At 35.2% G+C, this 15290-nt stretch overlaps 2 protein-coding genes across 6 annotated transcripts; one reads left to right on the top strand and one right to left on the bottom strand.

The window, feature by feature from the left end:
• Window positions 1–977: 977 nt before the first annotated feature.
• HDA2 (histone deacetylase 2) lies at window positions 978–4320 on the bottom strand. Of its 5 annotated transcripts, none has more exons than XM_021968592.2 (13): window positions 4004–4295; window positions 3871–3926; window positions 3672–3789; window positions 3491–3553; window positions 3254–3322; window positions 2985–3151; window positions 2791–2855; window positions 2651–2697; window positions 2471–2515; window positions 2326–2376; window positions 1951–2037; window positions 1696–1783; window positions 978–1424 (listed from the first exon to the last, which is right to left on the bottom strand). In XM_021968592.2, exons 1-13 carry the CDS (start codon window positions 4259–4261, stop codon window positions 1324–1326), a joined length of 1215 nt encoding a protein of 404 aa, XP_021824284.2. In that variant the 5' UTR covers window positions 4262–4295; the 3' UTR covers window positions 978–1323. The 5 variants fall into 5 exon arrangements, 2 of the variants coding, with proteins under 2 accessions (XP_021824284.2, XP_021824292.2); XR_002528043.2 differs by having other exon boundaries at window positions 1377–1424; window positions 1696–1778; window positions 4004–4313; XM_021968600.2 differs by lacking the exon at window positions 1951–2037 and having other exon boundaries at window positions 4004–4301.
• Window positions 4321–12714: 8394 nt separating this feature from the next.
• On the top strand, window positions 12715–15191 carry CBL10 (calcineurin B-like protein 10). Its single transcript, XM_088255784.1, has 9 exons — window positions 12715–13105; window positions 13223–13394; window positions 13585–13667; window positions 13775–13834; window positions 13929–14037; window positions 14124–14176; window positions 14310–14390; window positions 14493–14605; window positions 14783–15191. The coding sequence occupies exons 1-9, from the start codon at window positions 13094–13096 to the stop codon at window positions 14838–14840; spliced, it is 741 nt and encodes a 246-aa protein (XP_088111910.1). The 5' UTR covers window positions 12715–13093; the 3' UTR covers window positions 14841–15191.
• Window positions 15192–15290: the final 99 nt, after the last annotated feature.

Raw genomic sequence — 15290 nt, 5'->3', positions numbered from 1 at the left:
GTAGGCGCTATGCGGGTCCCTTTTTTTTAAATAGTATATCCGAGCGGCTATATGCGGGCTTTTTTGTATATAAAAAGAGTAGCCGCTCGGCTTTACGGGGTCTTTTTATTTATTTATAAATAGGCTTGTAATTATTATCCCAAGATGTTCCGTTAGATTGCACATGACTTCGCCGGATATTGTACCAACTTTTTCCTGGAAAGCAATGACCACGTCGTTGAACAACCGCATTATGAAAAATGGATGCGTTCTTGGGGTCTTGGTGAAACCCTATGGTCCAAACTCACAAGACCAAATATTTTGTTTTGATAGTATGCAGTGACTCGGATGTCGATCAAATCAAATGGGTGATGTTGAGAGAGAGGTTGTAGAAGAGAGTATGATTGGTTTCAGTGTAATTGAATCGGGTAAGATAAGCATTGTTAATGCTGAATTTGGGGCCTTCGCATGACTTGAACGTGAACAAGAGAAACATAAAACCAAGAAAGATGCAAACAGCAAACGGCACCACCGTCAATATTTCCTTGCAGTCGCAGATGCTGTTATTCTTGTTGTCTGAGCTTTCAGACATGGTTAAGAAAAAGCTAGAAACAGTACGTCGAGCCAGAAATTAATGGATACAAAGGCTAGCAACAATTCTAGGGTTTAAATAGCTAGTCCGCCCCACCCCAAAGCCGTGTTCAAAGAGAAGTTGAATCCAAATCAATTAACATTTAGGTTAGGTTAGGTAACAATTAATTCACGTACAAATAGAAATTGTAGACTTTGTAGGAGGAGGATTAGGATTCCCATGGCATATATTAAAACTTGACCTAAATTGAATTCAGGCATCAACTGAACCAATTTAAAATCCTAAAAGAAAAAGGAACATTGCTAGTCAATTAGTTAGTCATCTTTATTTATTGTTTTGCTGAGATGGCCCCGCCTCATTAGGCCCGAAAGAAGCCTGAGCAGACCCCAACCCGACAATTCCCAAATGAAACAAGGGCTGAAAGCTTGACTCTATATTACATTGAATTCGATAATCTCTAATCTCAGATAATCAACACATTTATGCAGAACCTAAGTGTAGGCGTTCTCTTATCTCATCGAATTCGAACGCGTGACTGTATATTACAAGATGCAGTCATGGCCAACCAGAACGAAGAATGATGAATCTCCCCCGCTACTTAAGCTATTGCTATACATTGTTTTTAGTGAATATGCATGCCTAGCTCGTCTTAGATGCATATATCATTCATGTATGAATCCTGAAACCCATGTCATGGCTTCTTGGCAGTGACCCAACCTCATAAATAGCCACAAAATACATTGGGGGATGGTTCATGTGGCAGTCATGTTTTTACCTGTATCTATAAGGCATTTGTTCGAGAGATTGGTTATCGAGTCTGCTATAACTCTGGCACTAGACTTCATGTAACCACCTGAAACATAAAAGGGGTGGATTAAATTTGAAGAAAGCTAAGATTCTATGCAATCTATCTAGCAACAATAAGTCATCTGGAATTCGCAAAACATCCGACTGGCATGAAAACCCAAGAACCTAGTGTGGTAAACCACTTTAACATTGCAAAGGTGGGTAAATTTCTTGTATTATTGATCCACTTATCATAACTGGCTAGTGTAATAAGACTACACGATCCTAGAAACCAGTGAAAATTAAAGAGGCAAAAATGAGACAGAGGGAGAGAGCACCTGATGTGAGCATGACAATAGGAATGTTCCTCTTACGAGCAAACCTGAAAACTTTCTCGTCTCTATTTGTTATCCCATCATGACTGATCTACACAAGTCAACATAAACACACCTCAACAGAAAACCGGTGAAGGAAATACCTCCGCTTGCATTTCAAGATTATGAGACCTACTCCTTCAACATAAAGAGTGGAACTAAAAAGAATGGAGGCAAGTGATATTCTCTTTGACCAAAAAGATCAATGAACGATATTACCTTCAACCTGCCCAGAGGATCTCCATCTAGAATATCAGTTCCAGCATTGTAGACTATCAACTCAGGATCAAAACTATGAACAGAAACCTAAGATACACATAAACACGGTCTAGTTCACGTGGTATGGTACACAAAAATTGGCGAACGGTTATTTTTTATAAGCAAAAAATGATTAGTAATTTCCTAAATATTAATTCTAACAGTAATACAACTAATACTAATTACTAATATGAGCTGTTTATGGTTTATTATTTTCATCACTATTCCAGAGAGGAAACAGCAGCACATTACTTGCTAGTGACATTCAATGGAGCAAATTAATCAGCAGCAAATGAGAGTTAAGCATACATATCTGAGACAAAGTTAAGTGTATACCTCAAGTGCTTCATCTAATTTTCTCAAGTACTCATTTGTTGTAGTTCCACTCTGTTTAAATTCAAGAAAAAGGATTACATTACACAAGGTCAAAGTATGAAACAACTACAATCTGATATGACAATGGGAATTTGGGATGACTCACCACTACTTCAACCTTTTGATCAATGTATCTCCTTGCTTCATAATCCTAAAGAAGATCAAATGAAGGCGGAGTTAGATCCTTGGTTTATGTTAGAGTCCTGCTCTCATAGACAGCAGTACAGCAGGCAACTTTGGTGCGAAAAACTTGCATCTCAAAACAGAACAAGAGCAGGCATCTTACAAATGGATATATTCCAGGGTTGTACATATCCAGTGTATAGACTCGACCTGTTAAAAAAAAAAAGTTATTCGAATTCCAGAAGAGAGTCAAGTTAAAGTTTAAATCACCCTATGACTATGAGGACGATCAGGTAACCGTACAGTCATTGGCAAAATCCGTTTCATGGCCATTTCCTTGATGTGCATCAAGATCAATAATCATCACCCTGTATTGGCAAATAATGAGTGATCATATCCATACTTGAAAGTAGTTTTTTTCTTTCTTTTATTACTATTGAAATTTCAAAACCTATCCTATAATACAACTATTTCAATTGAGGTGAAAATGTTACTACCTTGATATGTTTAACCGCTCAAAGGCAAAGTGTATGCAAAGAGAAATATCTGCATAAGCACAGAATCCCCCTCCTTTTTCCCCGGAGCAATGATGAAACCCTCCCCCCACGTTGATGGCCCATCCTCGCTCTTTTGCAAGCTTTGCAGCTAAGATAGTTCCCCCCACCTGCAATGGAAAATGATCAGTGCAAACCTCTTTGGTTTGTTTTTCTTTTCCTCTTTGGCAACACGACTGAAAACTTAAAACGCAACACGGGTTATCAGTTACCTGGTTGCGAAATGGATAGAGAACTTTCTGCTGCACTAGGCAATTAGGGAATACGGCAACAGGAGGTACCTTAATCATCGTAGCCCAAATATGTCATAATCTTCATAGCATATATGGAACTAACAAAGCTCGGCCAGAACCATTAATCCAGATCAGAAGCACTCAGTTCATTTCGGAGTATACAAACCAAGAATGTCCTATCAAACCAAAGTCAAGTTTGTGGTCTATTAACATTACCTCAATTATCATAGCAACATTTGCACTTTTCTTTAGACAATTCAAGTATGCTTCCGAGTGTACCTGCTCAAAGCTACATATGGTAAGCAATCTAAGTGCTATATTACTAATAAGCATTTATACAGCAAACAAGTAACCAACCACACAGCTATATAAACAAACCAAAGGGACAAGAAAATACCACAAGGAGATCATTCTTTGAAGCTTCCAGAGGCTCTACGATGCAATTTTTGTCCACAACATTATCCACCAACAGAAACCCACATATCCGACCCCATTTACTCGAATCAAACGGGTGCCTAAAAAACCAATTACACTTAAAAATTTGAACATATTTTAAAAAAAAGTAAAAATGAAAGAACTGCAAATTCATCTCTTACAGCTTCTCAATGCCAAGAAAAGTAATATCGTATGCAGACGAGTAAATCAACGGCACCTGATTGATTGATAAAAAACTCAGAATCCAAAACCAAAAAAATTCAAAACACAAATGAAATTAATATATAAGTTTACCTTGGAGTTGGGGATGTCGAAGTAGAGCTTGCTGGAGAGAATACGACTGCGCCTACGAGCTTGGACGCCGGTGCCGTTGTCAGATGAAAAAGACGACGACATCGTTCCAGAGCGAGCTCTTGAGCGGCGGCGGAGGTTGTAGCGATAGAGAGACTGAGATAGTTTGACGGTGGCAGCGAAAGTGATGACTAAAACGATGACTGGTTTGAAGAGATTCCGAGTCGACTCGGTCCAACTCGGCACGACTGGGTTCTTCATATTCGTAATAGTTAAATGAGATAAATTCAAATGAGAGAAAAATGTTAAGAGCCTCTGAGGCACGTTGAGACCGTTCGATTGATCGGACGGTCGGGAGATGAGAAATTTGGCGCTATTTGTCAGCCAGATGCGGATAAGACTAATATGCTGCTGCTGTTCTGCTGACGTACATTTGTGACAGATAATCTGATACCTGTCGTTTGACTCGTTTCTTACGCTAATACGACAACGTGTCATTTGGCCCTTGGGTTGAGAAGGAGAGAAACTTGGGTGGACTGGGTTAAGCAAAGCAAAAGTCTAAAAACAAATGCTCAGCCCATTCAGTTTCTATAGACTCGAGCCCTTTTACTCTGACCATTATGGCCCTTGATCTTTTTGTTTTGGTCAAGATTATGGGGCTTGTTCAGTTGTTTGTGTTTATTTTACTCTTTTTTTTTTTACCCCTTTACGTAAAAAGACTATATAATATAAGGAAAATATAATTTATCAGTTTTTTTTGTTGGAATAATTTATCTTTTTTTTTTGTGGTGTGGAAAAGATACTTTATTAAAAAATAATAAGCATTGTAAGAGAGTACAAAAAATGGCACTAAAACAGTCAATACGATCCAAAACCCAAACATGAGAGACAATAACAAATTCGTGATCTTAAAAAAGACTCGTGCTTGAACAACTTGAAAACAACAAGAAAAGAGAAAGAAGAGGAAGCATGAACACCCCTTCGATCTGCACATGGAAACCACAATGCCACCAACAGAAATCATCACCATGAGGGACAAAAAGACCCCAGTGGAGTCAAGTGATGGAGCAATAGTGGTCTCGTTAAAACCTTGCCTTAAAAACTTCCAAATGGAGGAAAATCCGGTTAAGAAAAAAAATTACCACTGTAAAGCTTGCTCATCAATAACAACCAACACGCAAAACTTGGGCAAGTGGACAATGAATAAATGTTGCACAAAGCGGCCCAACAAAGCTCAGCCCATGGACAAGTCGCTAGACCAACTGTAAAGAACACCAACTACTACTGCATCCTGTCTTGTAACTGCTTCGCTACGAAATGTGGCAATTATGGTTCTCCAAGATTGACGAACAAATGAATGATCCTTGCAACCAACATCACAAACAAAAAGAAAATTTCATTAGGATGCTAAACAAGAGTGGCCAAAACTAAAACTCAGAAAAAGATAAAATAAAATAAAATAAGCAGAAAATAAAATAACAAGCACTTTAACAGAATCAAGAACAAGTAGATGAAGTAAATAACACCATAGACAAAAATGAATAGAAAAAACAGAAAGAAAAATAAAAGCATAAACAAAAGACACTTGGAAAAAGGAAAGCAGAGAAAGAAAAACTACTCCTTGAAAGTGTAAAGTTGTAAGAAAAAACTAACAAAACTGCTCCAACTCTAGGTGCTCTCTAGACAACAAGAAGTTCAAGATCTAACGCCCCTTGATCCATCCGTCTCCATCTATATTGAAATTAACCTTCTCCGCAAGGGGGCTTGTAGTTGAAGTAGTTAAAAGTAGTCACTCATGCATTAGAGATGATGTGTTCGAATCCCTTCTCTCCCAATATAGCTTGTATAAATATAAATATATATATTCTTTAAAAGACATTTTCGGTATATATTGTCACTAATCGATTGAATATTGGAGCACGTTTTATCAAAGATTAGATTTAGATACAAGCCACATCACAAAATGTTAGGGCCCGTCTGGTAACATTTTCATAAAATAAAAATGAGAAAACGAATTTGCATTTTCAAGATTCGAGAATTCGTTTGGTAGCATAATATAAAAACAATAAAAACATGTCTAATAGTGATTTAAAAAATACAAGAATAATAAATATAAATGTATCAATAATGTTTGGAACTATTCTTACCTAAATTATTTATATAAGCCTATTAATAAATTAACATATTATTCTGAGAAGAAAAACGATTTAAATGATATTTTTATTTTTAATTTGGTTGATGAAAAATTTTCAGTCCGCATTGTGCACAAACATTTAGCCAAAGTAAAAGTTAGTCCAAAAGTTTTGTTTTGTTTTTTTGTTGTTGCTAAAATTAAGAAAGGGAAGGGGAAACTCACACAAGTATCATTGGGACTTAAATCCAGGATGCCCCCACTATTTAGAAAAAAAATAATTATGATTCTCTCTAAACCCAATAAACTATTATCCTAAGTTTATACCTTTATCTAAACCCAATAAACTATTATCCTAAGTTTATACCTTTCGACAAGGGATTTATAGCTCAAATAGTCATCCTTGCACGTTGCATCTAATGTCTTATGATTTCCATAAATAAAAGAAGTTCAAACCTTTCAAGATTGTTTTTATGCACGTATTTGTCTATAGGAGACTGTAAATTTTGTGTATATTTTGGCATTGAAATGAAAGGGTGGGAGGAGGAGGTGTTGACAAGGACAAGCTAACAACTTTATTAATAACGGCGTTGACACTTTGACACGAATTCAGGGAGTCTAGTGAGGGAGTCGCACACTGACAGACTGTAGTCTTATTAAACATAATGAAAGAAACAACATAAAAAACAACAGAGGAAGAAAGAGGACCGCACACAACATGATGTGTTGGATTTATCACATGATGCTGTTGTTGTTCATCTCCATCCATCCATCTACTATCTAATCAGACAGTGATTGATGGGAAGCCCCCATTGTATCTTCGGGTTTATTTTTGCTCATCACTTTAATATAAGGTGCTCTCACCACCCATCTCAATATTTGACATATGTCTCTTGGCATAACTATAGTTAACTCTTTACTTTGTATTTATGCAATTATGATTATGTCAATAGACACGTGTCAAATATTGAGATGGATAGTAAGAATACACCTTAGATTAAAGTGTTGAGCAAAAATACCCTCTTGCTTGCCATTCTCCATTATTATAAATTAAATTACATATATATTAGCGTAAAGCACAAGATTTTAGCTTAAATGGGTCAGCTTTGGATTTACTAATTTACTAGGTTAGTAGCATTTATATAGTAGACTAAAGAATACTACTACCATTTTAAAATCTAATTGGGAAGGGAACAATGACTTTTGGATTTTTATTTTATTTTATTGAGATTGTACCTTTTATAATGTACTCTAATAACATAATATGTAAACTTATTCTATCACGTGTTAAGGGATTTCTTGGTCACCTACAATAGAATGGACTCGAATTCTAACTTATTTTTTCACTCAACTCTCATCACTTAAATTAATCTTTTATCTAAGAAAATACATATTGATCTTTGATTTCATAATTACTAATATTATATCAACGAACAATATGATATAATATGTTATTAGACTGTAAATCAAAGATTCACATTTTATTTAATAAACAGTATATAATTTATAGTTTGACAATATAAGATTTTTTTTTTCATGGTAAATATTTTTATGGAGGGTCCTGGTGGTCTTGTCTTTTTATGTGTGTTGCTTGCAAGATGAGCTAATTTGTGTCTCAGGCTACGGTGGGAGGGAGAAACACTTGCATGAAATGGGGATAACGCTATTTCTGACCAATAATGCTATGATATGCGTGATAACTTTTCTACATTGTGTAGTGTTATTGGCCGGTAATAGCAAAATAGTGCTATCCCCGTTGAAACAAAATTTTTCTCAAGGACACCAAAAGCCATCTAACTAACACAACATTAATCACTCCAAAAGCCTTTAGTAACCAAAAGTAGTGATAAAAAAGAAAAGGTAAAAGTAAAATTACGTACGGGGAAGAAAGTAAATTAGAGGAAAAACTATAGAACATAAAAGAGGACTATAGGAAGTGGGTGTGACAATCTTAGACGAAGGTTGATCCACTTCTATCTAAGACCAAAGGCTCATCCATCAACAGAGCATTCCCTAAATCCATGTTTTTACTATTTATGCAAAGTTTTTTTTTCCTTCATAAACTAAGCTACTTGCATGTGATATGAGGAAAGAGTTGAGGAAGAGTTGTATGGTGGGGTTGGTGTTGATAGTGATATGAGTTTGAAGGAGAAAAAGAGAGGTTCATGCTTTCTCTCCACTTAGCCTATTTCGAAGATAACAACAATAAAATTTTGAGATATTTAGTCATATACCCATTTTTAGCACTAAAACTATAAATATACCCTTACACCATTTAATTTCTATAAACAAACACAAAAAAAAACCCAAAAAATGATAGATGACCCTATTAAATTTAATTTTGATTATTAAATTATTTTGATGCCCTATTGAGTGTTTTGGGCTTTTTTTTATGAAGTTTTGGGATTGAGTTTGTTTTAAAAAATCAATGACAGTTTTAGAATTTAAAAGAAGTAAAAAGCCTTTTTATTATGTTGTAAATAAGCTTTGGATGTGTTTCTAAAGTCCATTTCATATAGAGTTTTTTATTTATAATTTAGGCTTCTGTTTTGAGTATAATAGTGAATCTCCTTAGAATTTTATAGAAAAAGGGAGATGTACCAGAACTATCTTTGCTTCAACCAATCTAACAAATCAAAAGAAAGAGAACCCTACAATAGGCGAGCTGTACCAAAAGAGTTCTCTCAAAACAAAAGAGTTTCGAAATTCTCAAAGCACACTGTTTGAAAATGATATTATATTGTCCAAAAACACATTATCGCTATTTGTTGTCACTAATCAATCAAATATTGAAACATGTACGATTTATCTATCAAGGATTGAATTTAGATACAAGTGGCGTCACAAGATTATAGAGTCCAAGCCGTAACCATTCTATCTTGATAGGTGAAAGTGGCTTAGCTATGATCCAGTTTCAGGGATTACGATTAGAGTAGACATCAAGAAACCTAATAATTTGTATAATTTGTTTTTTTTTCCCTTCAAGTTGAGTATGGTAGCTCTTTTACGTCTCCAATCTTGCTTGGCCAAAAAAGTCAAGAAATAAAAACGATAAGAATACATTATTTGAAATTCATTTTCCGACAAATGTTTTTTTCTTGAAATATTTGACATTAAAACTATATATGGAGGGTTTTTTTTTTTTTTTTTTTTTTTTTTTTTTTTTGGTGTCAGAAAAAACTATATATGGAGTTACATTAACAAATGTAGTCAGGCACAACCCTAGGCCACACGCTATATTAGGTCATCCTATAAACTGAGTTATACAAATATGGGCAAAATGTTTCATGTGTCTGACAGAAAGGTCCATGTGTCTGATAGAAATGTCTATGTGTCCAAATCTATAACCTATTATATATATATAGCTTCCATTGAAATTCTCGAAGCATGCTATTTGAAAATGATATCGAACGAACTCTTTAAAAATGATATTATATTCTCCAAAAACACATTATCACTATTTATTGTCACTAATCGATCAAATATTGGAGCACGTACATTTTATCAAAGATTGGATATGGATAGATACAAGCCTCACAAAATTCTAGAGTCCAAGCCGTAATCATTCTATCTTGACTAGAGTAGACATCAGGGGTTAGGATTAGAGTAGACATCAATAAACCCAATAAATTGTATAATTTGTTTTTTTCCCTTCAAGTTGAGTATGGTAGCTCTTTTACGTTTCTAATCCTGCTTGGCCCAAAAAGTCAAGAAAGGCAAACGACAAGAATACATTATTTGAAATTCATTTTCCTACGAATGTTTTTTTCTCGAAATATTTGACATTAAAACTATATATGGAGGTGTTTTTTTTTTTTGGGTCAGAAAAAAACTATATATGGAGTTACATTAACAAATGTAGGCAGGCACAACCCTAGGACACACGTTATATTAGGCCATTCTATAAACTGAGTTATACAAATATGGGCAAAAAGTTTCATGTGCTTGGAAAAAAGGTCTATGTGTCCAAATCTATAATTTATTATATATATATATATATATATATATATATATATATATAGGGAAATTCTCCTATGCGGACATTCAGATATTATTATTGTGCGGACGCTGTGTATTTTGTATTACCCATCCTTACTTTCCTCTTTGTTTACTATAGCGTCCATACAATAATAACATCTGAATAATATCTCGTGTTAGAGTAGTAATTTTGGATGTAATATCTTCCACTTTCTCTATCTTTCATCAAATTTTAGGAGGGCATTGACATTTTTGGAATCTTGGAAAATCCATGTGGTTGCTTAACAATCTTAATAATTGTTTGCCAATAATTAAGAACAACAATCTTAAAGTTTAGTACTAGGAATCGATACAAAGTCTACTTCAAAAATCTAGTTTCGCTTGAGAATTTATATCCATTTGAATAAGACCACGATGGTTTCATAACAACCACAATCAAGTAATCATATTGATTATCAAATATTATCTCTCGTCATAATAATAATAATAATATTGTCAATTTGTCAAATACTATGAACGTCTGGTTATAATATAACGAATACGCAATCGTTAATAATGTAAACTCCCTGTGCCTTATTCTTTAATTTAATCAAGGGATGTGTGCTAATCATATGCCCATTAAACTATTAAACAACAATCCTAGGCTATAATATATTAATTTATTTAGTTGCCTTTCGACCCGAAAAATTAACAAAAATAGTTGCCTTTCTAAGATAAAGAAAGAACAATAAATTAAACAAACCTGGGTGCCTTCCTAAGATGAAGAAAACTGATGTGATCGGCTGAATTGGTAAACTTCAGGAGTTTCACAAGTGAAAGTGTGTATGGTTATTGGAAATAATTAATTCCTCCAATAAATTAGTATCACATTAAAAATAAAAACGATCAATAAACCTTAGTGTAAAAGTGACTGTATTTCTTACACTCGAGTTCGATCATCTCATTGATTAAAATAGAGTAAGTTAGAGCATCTCCAAGGAAGATGTCAAATGCAAAGAGAATAAATGATAGTGAGGTCCATAACTAAAATAATATTAAAATAATATTTGACATCAAGCTTTTTTATATGTTATTTTTGACATATCTCTTCCAGCATTCAAATTTATGTAGAATTTGACTACTCGGTTGGAACAATTTTAACCTTCAATTTTTGCCATTTCATATCCATATATGTGGCAATTTGACATATCGATTGGAGATGCTCTTAGACATTCACTTATATCAAAAAGATAATTCAAAGTTTGAATATCTCATCCTATGTTGATTAAAACAAATAAAAAACTTGAAGGAGGCCTCACATTTCACTTGTTTATGTTGCTTGTTTAGTGTCTATGATTGGATTGGATTGAATGAGTCACGAAATATAAGGAGGAAATAAAAGTAAAAGTGAATGACATGTTGTCCACCTAAAAACATATTCACAAATACCAACTAGTTATTAGTTTACTAGTATTTACCTTGGAAAAGTTTCAAGTTTAAATCCTCCAATGATGAATATATATATATATATATATATTCATAATTTTTCTGATTTTCTTTCGCATCAATTGTAGCCGCACAATGTTCCGAATTTTTTTGAGCTTAATCTACATTTTCATACGATGATTAAAAACATTAGTTCTTTTTCTCATTGATATTTGACAAAATGTGGAACCAAACTTGAAATATGATTGAGCATTATGGAAGAAAAATATTACCACAAGAATTAATAAGATGACTCTATATTTTTCGTAGGCTCAGACCCACTCGGAGGTACGACGGGCTCCACCAAGCGAGGTGTCGTGCCTTGACTTGACAAGGGTGCGCTTAGGTCACTGTCGCGTCATACGGAAGCTCAAGGTCAAGGACAAGGGCTACATCATGCTGGTCCATTTATTTATGGACAACGCTTGGCTCCTGTTCCTCCTCAACAGCTAACGTGGCTTCTTTACAAAACAACACGTGTTGTTGGTGGTGTTGTTGTTTTTTTTCTTTTAAATTTTCAACTTCTTTAACTCAAATCTTTTGCTGTTTTTTTAACTTGGGTAAGTTAAGGAGGAAGAGACGAAGGCAGGGGAGGGTGACTTGCAGGTATTTTTCTTTAAAAAAAAAAAAGATTTTTCATGGTTGTTGAAGAAAGGAGGAGGAGAGGGAGAGGGAGAAGGAGGAGAAAACTTACATGCTAAATAGAGGTGAAACCAAAAAATTTGCCCGTGCCATTCTAGCCACACCAAGTCAGGCAAAACTGGGGGAAAAAAAAAGGCCAGAGACACCATAATAAGCCAGCCAAAATGGAAATAAAATAAAGGTCTATCTTCAGTTGATATGAGGATCGTGGGAAAAAAAATTGGAAAAAAGGTGGTCTTTATTTCACCCAAATTCCTAAATTATAAGAATGAAAAAGAAAGAAAGAAAAAACAGCCGGAGAGAAGAAGAAAGAAGAAGAGGAAAAGAAAGAAATGGCTAGAGGGTGATAACTAGCTGGCGGAGAAAGGAAGAAGAACGTTTTAATATTTTTACTATTTTAACCTATATATTATATCTATTTCTTATAATAGTATTACATATTAGTAGCCTACCCAAGCCCAAGCACAAGGCACCGCCCCTGCCTTCGTCTCTTCCTCCTTAAAACTAACCCAAGTTAAAGAAAAAACCAACAAAAAAACTAGAGTTAAAGGAGCTGGAAGAACACAAAGAAAAGATACACGTGTTGTTTTGTAAAGAAGCCACATTAGCTGTTGAGGAGGAATGGCTCCTGATAAGCATTGTCCATTGATTCATATATAAAACTGAAGCTTTGTGGTCGACTTCTTCTCGCGGTCTCGTGCGCCCTCTTCTCTGTCCGTCTCTGAAAGCAAATGTATAATCCACGCCAACAACGCAGCGATAGAGAAGAAGCCTCACGAAGCTCTCTGTTGCAGACGCGGACATATTTCATCGAAAAGCACAAAGCAACAAAGCGCGAGAAGTAGCAGCCTCGATCTGATGAGTTGTTGCAGACAACAATGGATTTCTCGGTATTAAAAAAAAAGGCCGAATTTTCATTTCCCATTGTTTATGCTTAATTTTGATTTTCCGATGAATTAAGCAGCATTAATCGTATTTTATTTTTGTAATTTTCTGGGGTTGAGCAGAGATCGAGTTCTTTAACATTGGGCGAGCGGATCTGCGCGGCATTTATACCATTTATAGCGATTATAGAGGTGTTGGTTTTTGCTGTGACCGATTGCTTCAGCTACCGTCCGCGCCAAACCAAATGCCGTTTTGCTTTCGGCGATATGTCTGTCCTGGCCGATGAAACAAGATGTATGTAATATTTTTTTTAAAAAAAATATTCAGAAGATTAAGAAAACTATATTTATGCAGAACTTCGAATTGTGAATTATTTCCTTTTGCTTTGGGGATTTTGGAAAAAGAGAAGAAGAAAGAAATGAATAGTTAATGAGAAATTTTGAATGCTGTTTGTGCTGCTTACTTGCATGAATTGATGATGCAGTTACTGTTAATGAGCTGGAGGCATTGTATGAGCTGTTTAAGAAGCTGAGTAGTTCAATTATCGACGACGGATCGATTCATAAGGTCAGCCAAATTTCTCTGAATCATTCAAATTCAATTTTGAAGAAATGTGCTGTTTCTTTCTAGTTTCATGCATTGTAATAACTATTTGGATGATGATTGTGTTGCAGGAAGAGCTTCAATTAGCACTATTCAGAACTCCCTATAGTGAAAATCTTTTCCTGGACAGGGTAAATGCTTCATACCAACATCTTGAACCACTTGACTAGGATATATATAATTCGCTGCAACTCTACTTACACGAACTGGTTTTTGCTCTTCTAGGTTTTTGATCTCTTTGATGAAAAGAAAAATGGTGTCATTGAATTTGATGAGTTTGTTCATGCACTGGATGTCTTCCATCCATATGCCCCTATAGATGATAAAATTGATTGTAAGTCTTACTGCTATAACAGGCAATGCTAAATGTTGTGTGTCTTTCTTGTTATCTTATGTTTCTTGTTTGTTAATCACTTGCAGTTGCATTTAGGCTCTATGATCTGAGACAAACCGGGTTCATTGAGCGAGAAGAAGTGAGTCTTGTACTATTTTTTACTGTCTAAGTCTCCGAGGAAATTTATGTTTTTTTGGGTACTTACGATTCGATACCTTGTGTGAATGCAGACACGATATTATTTAAACTAAGTGGCCTCTGTTTGGTTTCAGGTTAAGCAAATGGTGATTGCCATAATGATGGAATCTGACTTGAAATTGTCAGATGATCTTCTTGAGTCTATCATTGATAAGGTAAGCACTACATAGTTGTGTAAGTTTGGATTTTGTTTTACTGGGTGGTAATCAGAGCTGGTGGAGAATGTAGTACTCACGGCATCTTCAATTGCCTTGCAGACATTTGCGGACGCTGATGCTGACAAAGATGGTAAAATTAACAAAGAAGACTGGAAGGCTTTTGTGCTTCGACATCCAACCCTTTTGAAAAACATGACTCTTCCTTATTTGAAGTATGTAACTTGCCTGTGTCTCTTTAGATGCTATCCTATTCTGCGATATGCAAACATCCAATCTCATCTTTATTTTCCAGTTACAATCTGACTTGTGTTTGAACCTATGGCTTCTTTTCATGATATCTAATATTGTTAAAATTTTTACTGACTTGCTTCGCTAACCACATCCTCTAGGGACATTACCACGGTATTTCCAAGTTTCATTTTTCACACCAAAGTTGAAGAAGACTGAGAATTTGAAGCCTTTTCCTACAGAGGATCTTTAAAAGAACTTAACTCTGAAGCATCAGCGTCTCACACGCAGAGCTACTTCCAATCAGCACAATTTTGAAATGGTTTTGTGGCAGATCACAAGTAGCATTGCTGGGAAGGGGAGACATCCGAGTGTCGGCACGCTGGGATGGCAGCATCACAAGATTATCCATTTGGTTTGAACATTTAAAGCGCTACGAGCGCAGCTATCTCCATCAATTCAAAGCCTTTGTACAGTGAGAGAGTAGTATTTTTGTAGTGAATTTGAACATACCAGTGTTTGTAAAAATTTACGGTGCTTCTTGTTAATAGATTTATTAAAGTTACTAAATTCTGTAAAAGATCATTAAACTTCTGTTTAACTAAGCAACAGGGCAGAGCAATGTAAGGACCGGCCATGAAGTTTGGGGCCCATATTAAGCTACCCACC

This window comes from Prunus avium, chromosome 1, assembly GCF_965620075.1.
Source record: "Prunus avium chromosome 1, drPruAviu1.hap1.1, whole genome shotgun sequence".
Lineage (NCBI taxonomy): Eukaryota > Viridiplantae > Streptophyta > Magnoliopsida > Rosales > Rosaceae > Prunus > Prunus avium.
This window is presented reverse-complemented; position numbering and strand designations above follow the sequence as displayed.

What these genes read in the sequence shown, in the direction of transcription:
- HDA2 (XM_021968592.2), bottom strand. Translation starts at nt 4,261, where the DNA reads ATGAAGAACCCAGTCGTGCCGAGTTGGACCGAGTCGACTCGGAATCTC. An exon ending in CAAAGAATGATCTCCTTGTG is followed by an intron (nt 3,554 to 3,671) that starts GTATTTTCTTGT and finishes AGCTTTGAGCAG; the next exon opens with GTACACTCGGAAGCATACTT. An exon ending in TATTGTCATGCTCACATCAG is followed by an intron (nt 1,425 to 1,695) that starts GTGCTCTCTCCC and finishes TTTATGTTTCAG; the next exon opens with GTGGTTACATGAAGTCTAGT.
- CBL10 (XM_088255784.1), top strand. An exon ending in TATAGATGATAAAATTGATT is followed by an intron (nt 14,038 to 14,123) that starts GTAAGTCTTACT and finishes AATCACTTGCAG; the next exon opens with TTGCATTTAGGCTCTATGAT. An exon ending in GGTTCATTGAGCGAGAAGAA is followed by an intron (nt 14,177 to 14,309) that starts GTGAGTCTTGTA and finishes GTTTGGTTTCAG; the next exon opens with GTTAAGCAAATGGTGATTGC.